The sequence below is a fragment of the Sylvia atricapilla genome, chromosome 20 (genome assembly GCF_009819655.1).
Source record: "Sylvia atricapilla isolate bSylAtr1 chromosome 20, bSylAtr1.pri, whole genome shotgun sequence".
NCBI lineage: Eukaryota > Metazoa > Chordata > Aves > Passeriformes > Sylviidae > Sylvia > Sylvia atricapilla.
The window spans coordinates 4,781,579-4,796,915 of record NC_089159.1 but is presented as its reverse complement, the minus strand read 5'-3'; the positions used below and the strand labels follow the sequence as shown (position 1 = coordinate 4,796,915).

Genomic DNA, 15,337 nt, shown 5'->3' with positions numbered 1-15,337 from the left:
TTTTTATTTAAAAAATCAATTTCAGAACACAAACAGTGACAAGGCGAGCAGTGCCTTTCACAGGAATGACTGCATTCCACGTGTGGGTAGAACTGCCTGACATGCAAGGACACACCACTGATGGAACCCTCTGCCGTTTAACTCAGACCCTCCTTCTCTCCTCCCTCTTCCTTCTCTGTTCACGAGTTCCCAAAATCCTCAGAAGTACAGAAAATTTTATGGAAAAACACTAGGGTCTGGGCTAATCCTTTCTCTGTCCTGCTGCATCCATGGGACAAGTGATGAACTGAATTTAAGTCCTAATTTATACCCAAGAGGGAGCCTCAATGATCTGGTGTCAGGGATGGGACCACAGGCCTGGGGAGAGTTTACCAAAACTTAATACTTTTCAGGGTGAAGACAAAAACCTCTTGTTTTCAGCCACAGGGAACTGCCAAAGGGCCTGCAAACCAAAGTGAAATGCTGTCCCAGCACTGATGGCTGTAAGGATTTTCTATTTTTCCTTAACTGTGCTATGGAAGACAGCAGACAATGGAAAAACATTCAGCTAAGTGGAGAACACCACCTGAATACTGCTTTTGAAGCTAATGATCTTATTGACTTACTTGAAATGCAACAGAGTATTTCAGCAGTACTCGCTGACTCCACACTTCTGAAGGATTTAGGGGGTCTGTAATTTTCCCTAGGAGAATATTATTCACCTAACAGAGGCCCACAGGTGCTAACATTAATTTTCTATTCCCATTAACTGCACGCATCCTGCAACATCGATTATCAGGCTCTATTTATGCCTAAAAATCTCCCTGCATGGACATTGATCCAGAACATGGTGCTTCTGTAACATCCCCCAGGTCAGGAGAGGAGGCTGGTCAGAGCTCTGTGCCTGCATGGCATTTAAAATACCTCAGCTCCAGCAGGTACTGAACCTCGCCGAGAGTCTGACCACAGCCCTACAAACATCAAACCCATGTCTGTGGAAATCCCTGGAATTCACACCCAATACGTTGCTTCTGGAATCTGGTCTGGCTCCTGATTAACATAGTAATTAAATTCTTATGGTAAAGAAGAGCTGGTGACAGCAGCTAGAGGATTCCAGAGAGCATTCCTCTTGGGGAAGGTGTTGGCCTCGACATCCACACACCCTGTTGGCTTCCACCAGTGGAACTCAAAACATCAGAGACCTCCTGGGTGTTTTGCTGCAGCTCCCTGGACAAGCCTTTACACAACATCAAAACCAGCACAATATGGAGTTCATTGAAAAATACACTCAGAATCCACTCAGAATCCAAGAGTGCTGGATTACAATTCCAGGTTTCCTTCCTGATGTGTCTGTAGTATCACCTCTGTGGCTTTATTGAGTTTTATGTGCCAGTTTCCACAGCTGAATGGGATAGAAATTCCTCCGTCCTGCTTTTCTGTACCACTCTTAAGACATCAGGGCCTCAAACTCTGATGTGTCCTGTCTGTGCTTCACTGGTGCAAAGCAAGGGATATTTATTGCATATTCTGAGAGCTCTCTGACTGGTATGAATGCAAAGCCATAGACTTGGAGAAGTTTGCAGACATGTCAAAATCCTTTATACCCATTTATATTCTGAAGTGAATTATTCCTTTGCCTGCTGAGGATATTTTTTCAGCATTTCTTTGTGCTGCAGGAAATAAATGCTAATGCTGACTTTCCATCTGGCGAATATAAAGGTAGATCCTGCTGTAGCAACCACCTTTGGAAAGTGAGATTTGGGCTGAATCAGAAAGGAAAAGCATCACTGCAACAGGATTCCCAAGAGACAGCAAGACAAACTTGTCCAAATCTGTGCCCTCCCTTATCTAAGGCTACAAAAAAATTACTATTAAAGCACAAGCAGATGGTCTGAGATGTGGAACTGCTTCTGTATAAAAAAACCTCTTCAGTTTGGAAAAGAAATGGCTGAGGGAGAGTATGAAAGAGATAAATAAAGTTAAGTGTGGCCTAGAGAAGACCGAAAGAAAGACCACCCATTTGTGATAACCTATGAGCTGCAGAACAGCCAGACCCTGCTCCCCTCTCAGAACCTGTCCCTCTTCTGCAACACCCTACACATGATGTAAGAGAAATTCATGCATGACAACTAAGAAAGTTATTGTCAAGGGGAACAAAAAATAGGTCTGTGTTTTGAATTTTCAGTGCTCAGAGCACACAGGGCTCCGAACAGCCTAGACACAGCTTTGGAAAGCCCTGGAGTCCCGGCAGCACATCTGGGAGCAGCCCCAGATCACTCCGTGCTCAGCCCCGAGCGCTGCCCACAGCTCCCTGTTTGCAGGGTTTGATCTTGTGTCCAGCTGTCAGCACCTCCTCCCCGGGCAGGTGGGGCTGAAGGCTCTGAGCAGCACACGCCCAGGCAGGGATCTGGTGCTGATGAGGGAGGTGACACCTGCCACCAGCGCTCCCGCGCTCGTCTGCCCAAGTGAGAACAGCACATTTTGCTGTCAGGCCGAAGGGAACCTATTTCCATAGGCATCCCTCCAACTTGTGTGTGTAATTGCCTGCAAGTGGGAATTGGAAGAGGCCTGCATTTGGAGGGCTCTGAGATGTGAAAAGAGGCTGCATCTGTACTGAATTCAAGGCAGCGAAATTCAGTGTAAATATGATTACTCGATTTTTAAAAAAATTTGTATTGTTTACTGTAAACATTATTTAACTATTGTGCACGATATTTCGGAGATAGCTCATTAAACTCTGCTGCTTTTGCTTCAGCAACTTCCCCGGTAAAAGCTGAGAGGGGCCAAAGTGAAAACCTACCCTTTAAATGTTAGCAGTTTTTAAAAACAAACAAGTTTAGCAATCTGGACTAATTAGGAACATTACTGGCTCCGAGTGTAGGAGCAGAATAGTATTAAATCTGGTAGCTTAACTGTACCTGTTCAATATTCATTAGCACAAATTTCTTGGAGAAAAGTCTGCTGCATTAATTAGGACTTCCAATCCCAAGCACAGCTGATAATGTGTTTATTCAAATCCTTATAATTCTTATGTGCTATTCCAGCCTTGTCTCTTTTCATGGCTGTCCCCAGGCCAAAACCTACTTCAGGGGTTCAAATGTGGAGAAGGTTCCTCTTCAAATGAGAAAGGAATTGAACAGACCAAGATTTTATTTCAGTGGGACTCGGTGATTTAATCATAACAATGAAATAAATCATAGAATTTTTGAATGGTTTGGGTTGGAAGGGACCTTAAAGCTCACCTTGTTCCACCCCCTGCCATGGGCAGGGACACTTTCCATTAGACTAGGTTGCTCCAAGCTCTGTCCAACCTGGCCTTGGACACTTCCAGGGATCCAGGGGCAGCCACAGCTTCTCTGAACAACCTGTGCCAGGGCCTGCCACCCTCACAGGGAACAATTCCCTCCCAGTAGCCCATCTTGCCCTGCCCTCTGGCTGTTTAAAGCCATTCCCTCTTGTCTTGGCACTTCAGGCCCCTGTAACAAGTCCCTCTCTCTGGCCACACCTGACTTCAGGGTTATTGGTTCCCTACCCTTCAGGACTCCATGAAACCTCCCAGAAACACAGCACAAACACTGTGCTTATTTTCAGAGCTCGGTGACTCAAGGCCTAAAAGAAAATCCTCCTTTTTTTTTGCGATGCAGGAAAATGACAGTGAAAGCAGGGCAATTCTGATGGCATCCAGTGAAGGACGTTTCCAAATACCCCCCACCCAGTGACAACACCCACCACACACCCAACACGTGTCTGTGAGTGTGCACATGTGAGTCAGACACAGCAGCCTGGGCTGCTGCAGTGGCTTCATAAATATTCATCAGTGGCCATCTCTACATCCACGCCCACCCCAAAAGCCAGACTTTCTGTTTAAAAGCACTACTTACATCAATATGTGAGTATTGCTGCTCCTCAGGGATGACTTAAAACTAGTCTGGAGCATTAGCACTGTGTTAGTGAGAACCTCCCTGCCGCCAAAGCCGCTTGTTTTGCACAACCCACCCCACACAGCCTGCTGAGAGAAGCACCTGCCAGAGCCAAGCCAACACATCCCCGAGGAGCAGGGCTCCCGGGAGGCCACGCACCTGTAATTGTGGAACCAGTTGATCACGGTGCTGGTTTTCAAGTTGAGCTGCGTGGCCAGTTCCTCAATGGTTTTTGGTGATGGGTATGGCTTTTGCTGGTAGGCTCGTTTGAGAGCTTCTTTCTCCTCTGGTGCCAGCACCACCCGGGGCTTCTTGAGCTGGTGCTGGGGCTGGGGGCTGGCGCCCTGGCTGTAGTCGATGCCGGCGGACGACGACTCGCAGGACTGGCTGTCGCTGACGGAGCTGTGCCGCCGCTTCATGTAGGCTGCAAGGGAGGCAACAGGGTCAGCCACGGCTGCTACCACTGCAGGATGGGTGGGGGCACCAGCTGAGGGATTCACAGGGGGATAGCAGGGGGGAGACACAGGGATGGGCCGCTGGGAGGGGATGGGAAGGATGGGGCGTCACCAAACACCAAATGCAAGAGGCAGAAGGAAGGAATAGAGGGTAAATCAGCTGGAAACGTGCCAGGGTTTTCTGCCTTTACAATGAACGTGGGACAAGGAATGACAGGGTTCAGTTTTTCTGAGTTCACCCTCAGAAAAGAGGGTAAATCAGCTGGAAACCTGCCAGGGTTTGCTGCCTTTACAATGCATGTGGGACACGAATGACAGGGTTCAGTTCACACGACTCATTTCAGGTTCACTCCTCCAAGAGGAGTGAACTCCCACGTAAGGCCCTGACTGGGGCAGTTGTGCTCCATTTTTTGACTGAAAGGGGTTTGGTGATTAAAACACTTCAGGTGTACACGGAGGTGTCTCTGACATGAAGGAAAACACGACTGTGGAAGGGGAGCTGCAGCATTCCCAGCCCTTCCCAAGCCGTCTCCAACACACGATGGCGCCTGGAGCCCGGAGATGCCAGGGATGGGCTCAACAACCCTGTCAGGCGTTTGCTGCCTTTCCCCACAGCTCTCTGCCGTGGCAGTGACAGGTTATGAAAGAAAACCAGCCCCCAGCACCCTCCTCCCATACACAAAGCTCCTTCCAAAACACAGACACTTTAAAGAAAGCTCTGCCTGCACTGATGGGCTCGGTGAGGCTGATGGCAGCAGCCTGTGATCCTGCCACTGACTCTCCTCCCTGACTGGGAGTGAATTATCCTGGCAAAATCTGCAAGGAAGGAGCCCCAGCAAAGGCTGTCACTGACTTGATTGATTTACACTGGGCATGGAGAGGTGGGATTTACTGCACCTGGCAGTATCATGCACAAGCATTGCTAATGAGCAGGCTGAAAACAGCAAATATAGAGGAATCTTGTCAATAAAATATTTAATGGCCTGTTAAATACCTTCTAGATATTTAAGAGTTTATGTATTCCCGAGCTACAATTCGATAACCTTGGGTATTAAGTTCCAGATGACACCAGCCTGACATCAATCCCAATAGCATTAAATCTCCAGGAGCCAGGAGCTCTGGTTGGAGCCAGGGACACTGAGGGGCCAGTCACACTGGTCTGCAACCAAATTCTTCAAAAATTCAATTTTTCTCTCCCCACAGCTCTGCCTTCAGGCTGAGGCTGCACAATGAATAAAAATTCAGTGCAATCAAATAAACTGCAGTGTTCAAACCCCAGCCAATGTCTCCTGGCAGGGCTCCCTCCAGGACTGGCTGGGTTTTCTGGCTCCAGTGGGTTCCAGCACCCTGCCCTCTCCATGGTGCCTCCAGTGGGACCTTTGGCACTGTGGCTGTACTATCATGGAAGTGAATTCTGAACACTCTCTGTAACCTTTGGGGGTATCTGCATGGCCCACATTTTGTTTTTCCTGAATATGACAGATTACCTGTGGATTGCCTACTGTGTAAGATCACTGATATGGAACACAACGTGAGTTGCTCGTGATCCATCACTCTGACGTGATACAGTCCTGCACACGTTTGAAATAACCATAAAAAACAAAGTGTGTTGTTTCTTTTTTTTCCCAATAAATCTGCTCTAAAAATCCACCTATTTAAGTTGTTCCAGCCAGATGTAAAACTGCAAAACCCCTGCTTTATTTCAAGGTGACCCATTGGCCTTATTTTTGTAGCCTTCCAGGAACTGGTACAACCTTCAACCATGGAATGAATCACTCCAGCAAGATAGTCTCACATTTCTATAAGGTGTTTAATCACAAAGCTCCTTCCTGGGTTTTATTTTCAACTTGCATTGTCATGCAAACTACAGCAAGGCCCCCTTGTTTCCTTGCACAGCAGAACCAAGGGGCTGGAGGACAACATCCATCACCTCAGCAATGGGCAGCAGCTTCAAGGAGGCCACAAAACAAAACAGAACCTGCCATGGAGATGTGAAAGGTGCTCAGACCACCTCTAACTGGAGTTTCAGGGACCAGGATGTGCTGGATTTCCCTTTGTCTGCTCTCCAAAGGATGAGATTTCTGGCAGGGCAGAGCTCCTGTCTTAAACAGCAAAGGACAATCTGGAGCTGTGAGAGCTTGGGAAAGATGCCATTCCTTCCTCTGCCCCTGTAACCTCACACTGGGATCACAAAAGGTGCACTGGCTGAGCTGGGTTGCTCTCATGGGAATGGAACAAATTTTATAAAAGCACATATTTCATTAAAATACAAATAAAGAGGAGGATGTCCCACTGCTCTGTCAGAGGAATTGTTTTCTGGAGGGTAATCTATTAGCAGGACAAATTTCCACTGGGCCAAAGGCAGAATTAGGACTCAGACTTCAGGCTTTAATGCTGGTCTCTGAGAACTCAGATGACATTTTTAAAAGCTTTTCCGTTTTAATTTTTATTTTTAAATATTTGTGCGTGTGGACAATGTAAGGAGATCATTCAGCACATTTGCAGTGACAGCAAGGCTCAAACTGGAATCCAAATTGCAAACACTTAATTTTTGGAGGAGTTTGATTTTTGTCTGTGACCAGCCTCTGCTTCTCATGAGACATATGCAAAAAAAAAGGAAGCCCAGCTGTAATTTGGGCAAAGGTCTGGATGTGGGTCTGAGGCTGACTGAGTTACACCTTTCCACCCACATGTCCCTCTGGGAAGAGTCCCCAGCATCTGCCCAGCTATGGATGCCACAGACACCATTGCACAGCTGCCCACTGAGATAAAACAGAGCCTCTTTTAATATAATTTTGATCTTATGTGGTATTGAACAAGATTATTAAAAAGTGAAATAATGGGGAAATAAAGGGAATTCAATTTTCTTCTGACAGCAGTGCTGTTCTGTGAGGAGTGTGATGTTCCAGCAGCCCAACACCCTGGAGGTAATGAGAGGAATGAACTCTTCCAAGGCAGGAAAGGTGTGCAGAATGTCTCAGCCTGGTGAGCATGAACCCCCAGCTCCCTCCAAAGAGGTTGGTTAATGTACATTGCAAATTTTCAGAACCTCTTCAAAGGGACATTTATAGTACAAACTTCAGACTAGTAGAACAAAAAAAAAAAAAAAAAAAAAAAAAAAAAAAAAAAAAAAAAAAAAAAAGATATGCAGCTCACCTTTATCATAATTATTAATTTACTCCCTTAATAAAATGTGGCAGAGAAATAATTGATAATAATGTTTCACTGGAAGCAGACCCAGTCGCATTGTTCTTTAACTGACATTAGCTGAAGGGAAAGTTAAATTCTTAATGTGGCTCTGGAGCAATTTAAAAGGTTAAATCACAGGATCCTTACCTGCATGAAAGGATTTTGCAGAAAATACAGGGCTGAATTCACTTTAGACTGCTCTGCTCTGAGGACAGCACTTGCACAGTTCAGAGCTCAGTGCAGAGTCTCAATGATTTATGGCCTTATCTCTATTCAGATGCCATCTACAGACCATATGTATCGCTCACTGTTTGATAAGAATCCAGTTTAGAAAATAGTTTTGAAAGGATATTGTCAGCACTACTTTTAAATTATTTTTATTTTACTTTGCTGCATTATGGGCAATATTCTCTGTGAGGCTATAAAAATCCAGCTAGTTGACAATTTTATTCCTGCCATGTTTCTAATACAGCAAACCCCCTCACGATTCCCTTTGGTTTACAGTTGTAAGTGGGAAACCCAAGTGGATTTTACTCCCCATGGAAGATCATACACGATTTGTGCTAAGATACTGCACTGCTTTATATTATACTAGTTACTGTGACAGGGGTTTGAATTTCTTCTTAAAAGCCTGCAAGACTATAATTTTCCCACAAGCTCCCTCACTGCAATTTTAAATATAATCACCAAGTTCTTGATCAAATGTGTAAATGCTTTCAGAACATCAGTCAACAGCAGAGCTTTCAGTGTACACGATTAATGATGTCTGTGCTAATATCATTAAGGGGTAGCTCCAGAGATGTATATATCATTAATTAGTTAACTGCTGATAATGGCAGCCCACGAGTCTCTCTTGTAAAATCACACGAACATACTAAAAGCAGGGCTCTGAATAACCACTGGGTTTTAGTGATGAATTTTAAATGGAGAGAGCTGGATAAATTTGCAGGATGTACTCCCTACTAAAATACCCAGTAACAACTCAGACCACTCACAGGTCCATCCCCATGACCCTGTCTGATGTGAGCACGACACAAATTTTATTGTATTAACACAATCACCTTCCCCCTCCCTATAAAGGCTACAAATATCATTATTCTGCAATACCCTGTAATAAAGGCTGCATTTTTCTCTCCTCTCAGCAACCATCAGTGCAGGACTGGCAAGGAGCTTTCCCAGGAATCAATGCACAGTTCTTGCAGCCCAACATCTGTGCCCAGCTGCGGCACTATTAACTAATAACCCAAAGCCAGCTCCCAAACTCACATTTCTCATTTGGTAAGGCAAGTTATCAGTGATACACCAGGGCCTCAGTAATTAATCTATAGGAGAAAACAGCAACGATTCCCCAGCAGCTGGTGAATATTTAGGGTATGGGGCTGGCTTTTTGTTGTGTGTTTGTTCTCTTTTTATTTTGGGACCTATCTGCTTGAGCGAGCATCAAATAAAAGCTCCAAAAAAGCCGTCGGGAAGTCCTTTTGCATAACCCTCCTAAGAGTGGATCAATGCTGCCTCTCCACTATTTATGGAGGGCTATAAAAGCCAGGCTGATGTTGGGAAGAGCAGAAGGGGTGAGTCAGCACTCCGCTCCCCGTTACCTTTTTTCTCCATGCGCTTCATATCCATCAGCTTCTCCACGTTGTTGGGGTCGTTGAGCCACAGCTGCATGCGGACAAAGGGTTCCCTCCCCTTCAGGCTCAGCTTGTGCCAGGGCTTGGGGCGAGCCAGCAGGTCTGAGACAGAGCCTTGTGTCAGCCCCAGGATTGTCTCCCCGAACAAACGCTGACCTAATGCGAAATTGAGAAGCGCATGAATTCGCTCAGCCGAGACACGGAGAAGAACACGAGATCATTCCTCAATTATTCTGACTTCAGGACTGCTTCACAACCCAGGAGAGATATTTAGGAGAGTAAATGCTCTGCCCCCCACTAGAAGGGTAAATATTGAGCTTTAATCCTCAGGATCTGCCTGGGATAAAGGGAGGAGTTCGACACGTTTGGGGACCTTACAGTGAAACAGTGTGCAAAAAATAAAATTAGGAGAGGAAAAATAAACTGAACTTCTAGCTAAGCAGGCAACTAGTGACAGCAGTGAGGCTACTGAGCCCTTGTGCAGGAGGGCAGTGCCACAGCTTTGTTCCAACAGGGCAATCCAAACATTTCCAGCAATCAGTGAACCAAGAGCAATGCAACCTCCCCCTTCAGCAATGGCCGTATAAATGTCCTCACAGAAACATGTATGGAATTTCTGTGCTGTACTATCTGTGGAGATCTAACTGTACCTTAACCACTAGAGACAATCAGAATTTGCAATACAATTTCTGTTTTACCACCTCTACAGTATTTCTAGTTAAGAATCCTTAATTTTAGTTCTTTTACAAAACGCTGTCATCTGGCTGGGTAAAATCTGCAAATGCTTTACAGTGTACAGTGTTTATATGTGCATTGCTGCCAATGATTTTATATGGGAAAGGTCTAACTTATCCAGGACTGGGGAAAAAGCCTGTGCAGCTCAAACCCAACCACACAGTTTTCTAACCCCCTTCACTTCAGTGCTCCTCCTCAGCTGCACTGCCTTGATACCAACTTCTGCTACAGGAGACACCCTGGAGTTATCTGAGTCACCAGGGTTTAAGATACAAGTGCTGCTGTCATGGCATCTCAAGGTAACCCAAAGATCTCTCCATAAACCCCAAATTTGGGCCTCAGGGTCTTGTGTCTGATCTCAGCTTTTGAGTGCTCTCAGTAACACACAGCAGAACATTCCTCCATTCACATCCCAGCGTCTGTAGCCAAGTGGTAACCAACAGATCCCTAAGGGACAATGGGGATGAGTGGGGGCTGCTGACCCCACAGCTCTGCAGGACAAGCCCACACCAAAATCACCACCAGCTCTTGCCTTCAAAGCCTTCCCTAATCCTGACACAGCTCTGGCAAATATCTGCTCTACAGACCCATCCCCTGTGCTTAACTCCAAGATTCCCTTCCTCCTTCTCTTTAAAAACATCCCAAGAATTTTGCCCTGGTGGGGCCTTTTTTTTTTTTTTTTTTTGCCTGTATGTAGAGAGGAGGGAATATGGGACCAGTGAGAAGCTGCAGAACATCCCACTCAGATGTGTGGGGCAGATGGGTCTGCAAAGCTTTCAGAGGAAGCAGCTGAGATAATGAGAGGCAGAGAGGGGAAAGGAGAACAGGGCTTAACATGACACTCTGCTAAGAAGCTGTAAAACTAACCCTGAAAACAGTTCTTACAGACTGAACAGAAACCTACATTCAGAATTCACTCAAGCTCCTGAGTAATAAGTGATTTTCCACTACCCTCAATACCAGGAAAATCAGACAAAAGAGGTAGTTCAGGGGAAATATTATCAATTTTATCTTCATGTTTTTATCACATGTAGTGCTGGGGTAACCTGCTCCCTGTTAGTATTTAAAAACATCAGCAAAGCCTCATCCATTTCTTTGTAAACCTGCCAGCTACTAGCAAGATAACACAACTACTTTAAAAATCTGTTATTGTGTTGCCACATCAACAGGAATAGGGGCACAGATTTGCAAAAGGGTTGGGAATGAGCAGTGCTGGCAGTGCTGCTGAAGGAAATGAACCTCAAACTACGGCCTAAAAATTAAAAATGCAAATGTGGAAGGAGGTAACATCATGTTCTCTAGGTGTTAAGAACAAAGCTAAAGATGTTTGTGTTGTTTATTTTATGTCAGGATATGGCAGGACAGCAGAAAACACCTGAAAGGCTCCCAAGCTAAGGGGGAAGGTGTCAGAAATCATCCTCAGGAGGTAGCAGGTGTATCACGCTCCATCTTCATCAGAGCACTGTCAATAACAGGAATATTTTTAAGCACAGGTTTCCTAAAACTCCTCCCCATCTTTCATGCCTGTTCCCACTGGTGTAGATCCTAATGGACAAAACTGTGTTGGTTTCATGGATTATCTTGACCCTTCCTACAAAATGCTCAATATTCCCTCTCCTCAAATAGCTGAGTGCATCTGCTTCCCTCTGCAGGGAATCACTGAGGACACTCTGACTTTTGGGGCTCAGAACAGCAGCATCTCAGTGTGGACACTGCCAGCATCGTGTGCTGGAGCCACAGAACCTTCAGAGCATGGTGTGGGTTGGAAGGGACCTTGAAGATCACCCAGTTCCAACTCCTGGTGAAAGGAACACCTTCCACTGTCCCAGGCTGCTCCAAGCCCTGTCCAACCTGGCCTTGGACATTTCAAGGGATGGGGCAGCCACAGCTTCTCTGGGCACCCTGTGTTGGGACATCCCCACCCTCACAGGGAGGAATTCCTTCCAAAAATCCCATCTGAGCCTACTCTGTTTCAATTTGAAGCCGTTCCCCCAACTCAGTCTGAATTGTTTTGTCCAACTGTGGTCTTTACTGGCTGGTGACACTGGGACACCTCAGCCACCACCAGTTGCCTGTGACAGGTTCACAAGGCCCAGTGGACTAAACCAGAGAAACCTGTGCACCAGAAAACCTGGTGCACTAGCACACTGAGGGCACAAAAGGAGACATTGAAACTGGTTCCACACCTAATGCAGAGTTTGGGGCACATTTCCTGGCTCTTCTGCTGCTTTTTAGGCTTGTCAGCCACACTGTAGGAAAACAAAAATCATGGGAAATAAAAAAGACTAAGTAAAAATGGCATCAAAGCAAATGTAAACAAAAATACTTTTTCTTTTTTTTTTTTTTCTTTTTTTTTTTTCAAACCTCTCTGGAGCACCAGAGCAGGCAGAGAACTCAATAGCATTTTGCCCAAAAACCAGGGGCTTGGATCTGCAAACCCACACCAGGATTTGGGACTTTATGTTCTCTCCACTGAACAAGCAACCACCATCTGCCCAAGCCAAATGCACAGGTAAGGAATTCTGCTGGGCTCAGTGGAACATAATCTCATTCAGGGTAAGTCAGTGAGCAGGGCCATTTCCTTTTTTTTTCTCCCAAATTTATGTTAAATGAGAGAACTTGGGACCTCCCCCATCCCAATATTTTTACCCCTTAAAATTTTTTTAAGACAATAATATGTTATTCTGTGTCTAGATGAAAAAAAGGCTTCCTCACATACTAAAATAGAGGAGTTTTTACTTTTACAATCATCATTTTTAGATGATATGAATAAAGTTCTTCTCACGTAAGTAACATCATCAGTCTAAATCTAAACTTTTGGTCCTATTTGTAGGGAAGGAAGAGAAACTGGTACTTCTGGAGAGCACCAGACATTCCCCTGAACACCTAATGCAGGTGGGATGAATCCCTTGCTAAGACCCAGAAGCAGGTAACACTGGGCCAGCCTTACTGCCCTCCTGCTAGAGCCCTCAAAGGATCCCAGAAACATTTCCCAAAGCCTTGAGAGGGAAGCAGGGGTTAAAGACATGAAGAACCAGGGATTTAGAGGTGTAGTGACAGTGTTAATGTGGACTTCCCACACTCCCATCAGGTTATTCCCAGTGACTACTCCAAACAGTCATGACACTGAATTCAACAGCCAAAAACCCATCTGTAGGCAAAAGCAGCCTCAGCTTTGCACATCTCTGAGCAGAATTAACTGAGAGTGGCCCTGTGCATTTATCTCAGGCTCATCTAAACCTCAGCTGAGTCTGGATTTCCCCTCCCAGCTCTGCAGGGACACTGTGCTCCTGCTTGTGGTGCACCTCCCTCTCCAACCACACTGGGCTCCTCTCCTTCACCCAAAACGGGGCTGGAATTTGCAAGTGTGGGGGAAACAGCCTTTCCCAAGGGGAGAGCTGACTGCCTCTGGGGTTCTGGGGGTCCTGACAGCTGCTGGGCTCTGTTTTGGGAGGTGGGAGCAGTACCTGGCTGCTGTGCCAGGAGCAGAGCTTAGAGGTGTAGTGACAAGGGTGTGACAACATTTGAAGTGGAGTGTGACAATCTGAAAGGAGCTTTCTACCACTTTAGAAAGATTAGGTACCTTTTTTGGCAGATTAAAGCTTAGGCCAGAGTCAAACCCAGGCCTTATACACATCTACAGTAGCCAACAACAAAAGCATGAACACTTACACAGGATTCTGATCAAGAAATGAGAAGAAAGCCATTTACCAAGATTGTTGTCCGTGAGCACTTCCTTGACCCTCTTGGTGATGCCATAGGTGTCCAGCTCAGGGGACATGGCCACCAGCTCCTGGATGCTGAGTGCTGAGTGGCCTGAGAGTGGCAGAGGGGTGGTGGATTGGGATTCAGATGCAGGTGCCTCGCTGGATTCCTGGGATTTGCCATCCTTACTCGTCTCTATGGCGGGACAGGGCTGCTGGACCAACTCAGTCAGGCTTTTCACTGACTCACTGGAACTCATGGGAGATTCAGGAGCAGGACTGCAACTGGCAGAAGTCTTTGGAGTACTTTCTGCAATTAAACAAAAAAGAGAAAAAAGTCCCCACTTTAGCATAATTGTAATGTTTTGATTGCAGGATATTTAACTTTCCTCCTCATCTATATTCTACCTACTTCAAGAAATGCCTAAGTATGCAAAATGCTACTTGCTATGACTTGGGTACTAAAAAGCCTCTTTTTAAAAACAAGAATTATTTTCTAATTTTATCTTGAGTCGTCTCTGATTTCTCATAGACAAGATGTGCAAATACAAATAAAAATCAGGAAAAACTGAATTGCAATAGTCTGTAAGTTTGCACGCAATTTCCTTGGTCAGGCAATCTCAGTTTTGCTTGCCACAACATTTTTATATAAGGATGGTTTTAAAGCTACCATTCTAGACTGGTTTAAACCTCCTTCTGTGACTTGTAAGAAACTCACTCAGCCACTATTTCGTTCTGTCAATGAGGGATTTTCTACAACTGATACAATGCTCTATCTTGAGAGTTTTATTGATTTCATTTTGTTTCTTATCGCACACATCACATTTTTGCAATTCTCTTTGTCCAGAAATAACAAGATTAAAATACAGTTTGTAATTATGTTGTATTAATTAAAGTGTTTGAGAATCCAACATAAAGATAGTGAGTGGATCAGGAGACACCCAAATCTGTTATTGTGACACTTGGTTTCATTCAAAGAAAGCTTTCCCAATCTGTTAATTTGCCAACAACAATAGGTTCTGTACAAAATGTTGTTTTCCCCTAATAAATTTCTCTCTCACAGAACGTACTGACTGAGCTTATTCAGAGATTCCAGACATCTGAGGGTACAGGCTGAACCTTCTTTAAAGCAACAACACACAGGCAACGTGGTTTACAAGAATAACTCAGGAGATAAGGAGCACAGGCGATTTCTCCATCCAGTTTTTCCCATTTCTGTGGGGCTGCTTCCTCCTTTCTGCTGCCTCCCACCCATTTCTTGCCAGGGTTAATGACATGGATTCCAGCCTCACACACCCCAGCTGTCTGCAGGAAGCTGACAGAGCTCTCAGCTGCACAAGGAGACCAGACCTCACCCCAATCCAGTCCCTCCAACACAGCCCAGAGCTTTCTGAGCCCTGTGCTGCCACCACAGAGGATTCTCAGGTGCCATCAGGCAGTGGCTGCCAGCAAACCTCACTCGTTTTTGAGTTTGTTATCCAGAATACTGTCAGATCATTCCAGAGCATGAAGCCTGTGCAGCAGAGGAACATATCCCAAGTGTTGAAGGAAAATATTGTCCCAGGCAGAGTCAGGCCCAAATGGAGCAGAGGGCAGAGGATAATGGTGTCTGCTGTTCAGGAGCTTTCCCATGCTGCATTCAAGAGCTTCCCTGACACACTCACTTGAAGTCGCTCTCTCAAACCTAAAAATCTGACTTTTTCCTTAGTGCTTTATGTGAGATG

The 15,337-nt window shown here is 45.4% G+C and overlaps 1 protein-coding gene across 7 annotated transcripts in view; it reads right to left on the bottom strand.

Annotated features, from left to right (window-relative positions):
• Positions 1-15,337, bottom strand: part of CUX1 (cut like homeobox 1) — a 274,071-nt gene that overhangs the window by 33,420 nt on the left and 225,314 nt on the right. For 6 of the 7 annotated variants that reach the window (XM_066333199.1, XM_066333200.1, XM_066333203.1 and 3 more), the window contains 3 exons: positions 13,621-13,923; positions 9,142-9,330; positions 4,059-4,323 (listed from right to left, as the gene is read on the bottom strand). The exons of the other annotated variant lie outside the window; for it this stretch is intronic. In XM_066333199.1, coding sequence (XP_066189296.1) covers positions 4,059-4,323; positions 9,142-9,330; positions 13,621-13,923 — 757 coding nt within the window. The remainder of the gene's footprint in view (positions 1-4,058; positions 4,324-9,141; positions 9,331-13,620; positions 13,924-15,337) is intronic. 7 annotated transcript variants of the gene reach the window in all.